The sequence below is a fragment of the Capricornis sumatraensis genome, chromosome 7 (genome assembly GCF_032405125.1).
Source record: "Capricornis sumatraensis isolate serow.1 chromosome 7, serow.2, whole genome shotgun sequence".
In the NCBI taxonomy this organism is placed as follows: Eukaryota; Metazoa; Chordata; class Mammalia; order Artiodactyla; family Bovidae; genus Capricornis; species Capricornis sumatraensis.
Genome location: NC_091075.1, coordinates 90,843,396 through 90,849,395, shown reverse-complemented (window position 1 = coordinate 90,849,395; position 6,000 = coordinate 90,843,396). Strand labels below are relative to the sequence as shown.

General features: G+C 47.3%; 1 protein-coding gene across 3 annotated transcripts in view; it reads left to right on the top strand.

Annotated features, from left to right (window-relative positions):
* The first annotated feature begins 4,639 nt into the window (after positions 1–4,639).
* Positions 4,640–6,000, top strand: part of ANKRD17 (ankyrin repeat domain 17) — a 168,661-nt gene continuing 167,300 nt past the window's right edge. For all 3 annotated transcript variants that reach the window (XM_068975662.1, XM_068975661.1, XM_068975660.1), the window contains exon 1: positions 4,640–5,059. In XM_068975662.1, the coding sequence (XP_068831763.1) occupies positions 4,640–5,059 (420 nt within the window). The remainder of the gene's footprint in view (positions 5,060–6,000) is intronic.

The window sequence follows — 6,000 nt, the reverse complement described above, 5'->3', positions numbered from 1 at the left end:
AATTCTTTAAGCATTAATTCTTTAAGCATCAATTCTTTGATGCTTTAAGCATCAAGAAGCATCAAAGCCTTCTTGATGGTCCAACTCTTACATCTGTACAAGACTACTGGAAAAACCATAGCTTTGCTCTTATACACAACTTTGATGGTAAAGTGATATCTCTGTTTTTTAATATGCTATCAAGGTTTGTCATAGCTTTTCTTCCAAGGAGCAAGCATCTTTTAATTTCATGACTGCAGTCACCATCTGCAGTGATTTTGGAGCCCAAGAAAATAAAATCTGCCACTGTTTCCATTTTCCCCCCTTCTATTTGCCATGAAGTGATGGGACCAGATGCCATGATTGTAGTTTTTTGAATGTTGAGTTTTAAGCCAGCTTTTTCACTCTCCTCCTTCACCTCCTCAAGAGGCTCTTTAGTTCCTCCCTGCTTTCTGCCATTAGAGTGGTATCATCTACAAATATGGAGTTGTTGATATTTCTCCTGGCAATCTTGATTCCAATTGTGATTCATCCAGTCCAGCATTTCACATCATGTACTCTGCATATAAGTTAAATAAACAGGATGACGATACACAGCCTAAACGTACTTCTTTCCCAATTTTCAAACAGTCCATTGTTCTGTGTCCCATTGTAACTGTTGCTTCTTGACCTGCATATAGGTTTCTCAGGAGGCAAGTAAGGTGGTCTAGTGTTTCCATCTCTTTAAGTTTTCCACAGTTTGTTGTGATCTACACAGTTGTCTGACCACAACAAACTGTGGACCAAAATGTACAGTGGTAGACCAGAAAGTTAGCAATTCTGGTAACTAGAATAAGCTCTCACTGGAAAAAGAGAAAACTGTGAGACACTAGGCAATACAGATACATAAAAAGGATGAAATATCGAGCAGCCATTTTCTGATCCATCTCCCCTGAGAGTGGAGGAAATTTTGATGAGATCTCAACTTAGTTTCGGAGAGAAACATGTGCCCTCTGTCTTCTATATGGCCTGATATGGGCCTCTGAAATGTTCTTTGTCCATTATTCTCCATGGCCACATCCTATTTGAGTACTGGGGAGCTATAAGGCATTTATGTCCTATTTTCTTCTTATGTAAATTTGGGGTTGAACAGTTGCCTCAAGCGAATAAATATGAATTGGGTTCATGATTTGATTAGTGGTAAAATTCCTTCAAAAGTTTAGTCCTATCATCTACTTACTTCCAGTAACTACACCCAAAGTTCTTGCTTATGTAATTCTCAAAAATGATTTACTTCATTTCCTTGCTCCCGTGTCAGTTTTGCAAGAACATCATCCCAGTTATCCTGAGACCATCTAAAATAATGGTCTTGGATGGAAAGGCCAAAGTCTTGATCTGATCTTTGTTCCAGGACTAAATCTTGACAGGACTGTACTCAAGGCCTCTTCTAGCTTCATATTTTACTCTTCAAGGTCTAGAAAAACTCTGTTTTTCTAATCTTTCCAAATACTTTTGTGCATGTTCATTTCTGTAACTGTTTTCTGAGCTTATCTTACTAAAACTCAAAATATAGCATTACTTTGACTCTTTTCAACTATTTCCTCCGATTACTGGGTCACAATCTCAATAGGTAGATAACATGCTTTTCAATTATCATGGATAAGTTTAAACACCTCTTTTGCCACTGCAAAACATGGGTCTCCTTCCATTCTCTGATGCCAGTATCTCTAACATCTGCTGCATCATCACCAAGGCAATGTAACATATTTTAGGTTACTGTTTTAGCAGTACTCCACTTCCAATACCAATTTCTGGGTTAGTCACGATCATTCAAGCTCTGAAACATATAAATTCTCAAATCTCAATTTTCTCTCGTACAAGAAGTCCAAAAAAGGAGTGTTTCTAATTTGGAAGTATCTGTATTACCAATAGTAATTTAGCCACCCATGATCTTTCTCTGGCTCTGGCATCTTCAACATACTCACTAGCTTCAGGTTGATGGAGAAAGAGTGAGGATGGAAGGGACTTCATTAAGCCTGGAAACGAGCACATCAATTCCACTTACATTTCACAGGCTAAAAGTCAATTACAAGACCACAACTAACTAAAGGGAAGTTGGGATAATTAGTCTAGCTGTATCTCCAAGAATAAATAAGTTTCATGAATGACTCTGCTATAAGGTTCTAAAAGGAAAAAAAAAATGCTAGATAAAAATAATAAAAAGTCACTCCAGAGGCTTTGTCCATTTCAGTAGGTTCAACCTTATTCTACTACTTCCAATAAATTATTTCCTTATTATATAAAAGATAAGAATTCATTTTCTTCTAAATAACGGGATTACTTTAGAGTATTTTTGATAGTGATAGGTGCAGAAATTAGACTGCAGAGAGTTAATAAATGACATTCAGATAATAAAAAGAGACATTGAACGTAGAGTACTCTTTAAAGCTTGGTTGTGGAGGAAAGGAGATAGAGTGGAAGGACAATTGTAGAAGCCTGAAGACAGAAAAGATAAAAGGGAAATATGGGATTGGAACTAGAGGAAAGATGGACAATTCATTTTATGTAAGAGCAGGGAGTGTCTCATTCCACTGATATTGGAGGAAAGATTCAGAAGTATCTAAGTTTCTAGCATTTGGAAAATTGAAGGCATTTTTGTCTAATAGCATCAGCCTTCTAATTATATGTGGCTGGGATTTAAAGACTGCAAAAGTATTCTAGTGGGTAGGATGAAAAAGGTGCTTCAGAATATACAAGTAGGAGGGAAGAATCCACCTGAGGTTATGACCTAAATCTGTAGTGTTAAGATATACAATGTACTGGGCTTCCCTGGTGCTCAGAAGGTAAAGAATACACCCGTAATGCGGGACATCTCGATCCCTGGGTTGGGAAGATCCCCTGGAGGAGGGCATGGCAACCCACTCCAGTATTCTTGCATGGAGAATCCCCATGGACAGAGGAGCCTTGTGGTCTACAGTCCATGGGGTCGCAAAGAGTCAGACACGACTGAGCACCTTAGCTGCACAATACTGTTCTGCACTTAGCAAACCACTGTACAAGAGGTACAGGCAGAAGGTTAGCACTCTCTGTGTATTTACTATAACACTTATTTCACTGCAAAGCCCCTGGAAGCAGAGACTTAGATTTTAGAAACTATGCACATAGTAGGCACATGATGAATTTTTTCTTGAATGAACCGATTCAGTCATTGCCAATTCTGCCATAGTACTCTGCAGACTACTGGCAACTGCCCACATTTCATATGGTATGCCAATGCTAAAAAGAAAAAAAAAAAGCTAAAAAAATTCAGGCACACTCAGCTAAACTTAGCAGTCTTAAAATGGCAACTATGTCAGCTGAGGCATACTTTTTATCTTGTGCCAGTACATCTGTCTTTGATGTTTCCTTCATTTTCCTTATGCTGCTGTGCCCTTACTGAACCTGAAAGGGCTCATTGAGTTCAATAAGCTACGCTATTATTTCAAACGTCCTGCAAGTTCTTCAGACATCCACAAATGAACTCACAACCCCTATCACAATATTCCTTCCAAGAGAAACACAGACAAGGATGATTACTTATGATGCTTACTTCACAGATAAAAGCCGAGAAGGTGATGGAGTGGAAGGACTAAATCGGGGTCATTCACTAAAACGTCTGCAAAGTCAGGCACATATCCTGCTTCCTTCTCCTGTCTTCAGCCCTTTAGAGGAAACTTTAGAGTTGCAGTGATCTCAGACATCAACTAATCGAACTCCTTATGTTGGTACCACAAGTGTAAACTCAGGTTCAGGAAGTCTATGATCCAAGACTCAAACTGAGGCAAAAGGGGCTCTTTCCTTCATACTACGCCAGCTCTCAAGATCCAAAGCCCTAACTCACCATTTGGCGGTGGAAAAAATGGCCAGGAACGAAACTACGCACGGCAGTCCAGAACCAGGCCCCACCTCCCGGATCAGGCTGTCCGGGCCTCCTGCTAACAAAGCGTCTGGCCCGAGCTTCCGTACCCGCTCCCACCCGGCCCGGGCTGCTCCGCTCCAGCCCGCCCGCTCAGCCGCCCGCCCCATGCACCGCAGCACCGCCCGCTCGCGAAGGCCGGAGACCCGGCCCTCTAAGTCTCACTTTCGTCTTTCGGCCACCCGCGCGCCACCACTCAGGCGACGGCTGATGGCGTCACTTGTACTTCCGCCTGCGGCTGCGTTCTATACACCAGCGAGGAAGGAAGAAGGGAGGTCTGAAGGGTTGTGTGTGGGGGAAATAGCGAGGAAAGAGAAGCGATCCGGGTACTAGCGGGCGCTACGGCAATCACCGCGGCCCTCCTCTGTCCCCGCCGTCCCCCCCATCGGAAGTCGCCCTAGGCACACTTCCCACGACTCTCGGTAGTCTCCCCTCTGCTGGATCTCCGGGCACCCGGGTCTCCCTCTTCGCTTCCCCCACCCCCCGCTTGCTCCCTCACGCTCCCTCCCTCTCCCTCCCTCCCATCGTCAGGCTCCCCGCCCTTAGTATCGCGAGACGAGGTGAGAGCTGGCGGAGCGGCGGCGGCGGCGGCGGCAGTAGAGGTGACCGAGGCGGTGGCGGCGGAGGCGGCACCGAGCGCTGTGTCGGCCCCGGTGCGGCCGAAGTCGCGGTAGAGCGTAGCCCCCACGCCCCTCCCCCGTCCGCGCCCTCCCTCTTTCCCCGGAGATGGAGAAGGCGACGGTTCCGGTGGCGGCGGCTGAGGGAGAAGGGAGCCCCCCGGCGGTGGCGGCGGTGGCGGGCCCCCCCGCGGCGGCGGCGGCGGCGGCGGCGGCGGCGGCAGCAGCAGCAGCGGAGGTCGGCAGCGGCATTGGCGGCGGCAGCGGGGCTCGCTCGGCCTCGTCTCCTCGTGGGATGGTGCGAGTCTGCGATCTGCTCCTGAAGAAGAAGCCGCCGCAGCAGCAGCACCACAAGGCCAAGCGTAACCGGACTTGCCGACCCCCCAGCAGCAGCGAAAGCAGCAGCGACAGCGACAACAGCGGCGGCGGCGGAGGCGGCGGCGGCGGCGGAGGCGGCGGCGGCGGCACCAGCAGCAACAACAGCGAGGAAGAAGAGGACGACGACGACGAGGAAGAAGAGGTTTCTGAGGCAAGGGCCTGCTTTCAAAGGAAGAAGGGAGGAAGGGAGTGTAAAGGGTCGGGGCCAAAGGTGGGAGGGGACTTGCGAGGGGACCGATTCCTGTGGGCTTAATCTGTCTTCGGGGCTGGGCTTTCCACCGCTCTCTTTCTTTCCCGGGCCGAAATCGTGAGGTGTGGACATGTGGGGGAGGGTAGCTGACACGTGGGGGTGGGAGGACCGCAGAGTCCACAGAGTTGCTGCACAGCACGTTACCCTGGCATGGTTCACACGGTTAAGGGTGGAAGGAATTGGTTAGATTCACTGTGTGCACACCCGGCGGGGTCGGCCTCAGGCCAGTAGGGCCCTGTTACTCCTGGGGCGGGGGCGGGACCAAAGCGGGAGGGGTAAGATAATAGGTAGGAGAGTCTCTTGGGGAAAGATTAAGAGGTTGGTAGATTTCTCCCGCTAGTGAGGTGGAGGGGAGCAGTTTGAGGGGGAGGCAAGCTTGCAATGGACTGAGAGCTAAGTATTTGTGTATGTGAGAGACACGTGAGAAGCTGTACTTTTCCATACTGTTCTGCGGCAGGTTCCCACCCCACCCCCCCCACCATAATTGTGGCTGCTGAAGTCACCTTCACTTACTCGATCTCTCAAAGATTTTGGATGAACTGATCTTATATCCATTTACATTGATATATGACTCAGTGGATGAAAAATGTATTTGATCCTTACATGTACATACTCATACATTTTCAAATGCTTCCTTGGTGAGGAAGAACTAAGCTAGGCCCTGTTGCTTTCCACAGAAATGTGGAGCAGCCTAAGAGGCTGCTTGGGAGCCAGGGTTGGTTGTGGTGAGTTGGAATAGGAAGAAGGCCTCTTGGTCTGTCCTAGTGATCTGGTTTCATAACTGTTTATAATTTTTCCTGGGTTCACAGACAGGCGGCGTTGCAGGCCCTCATTCTTCAAAG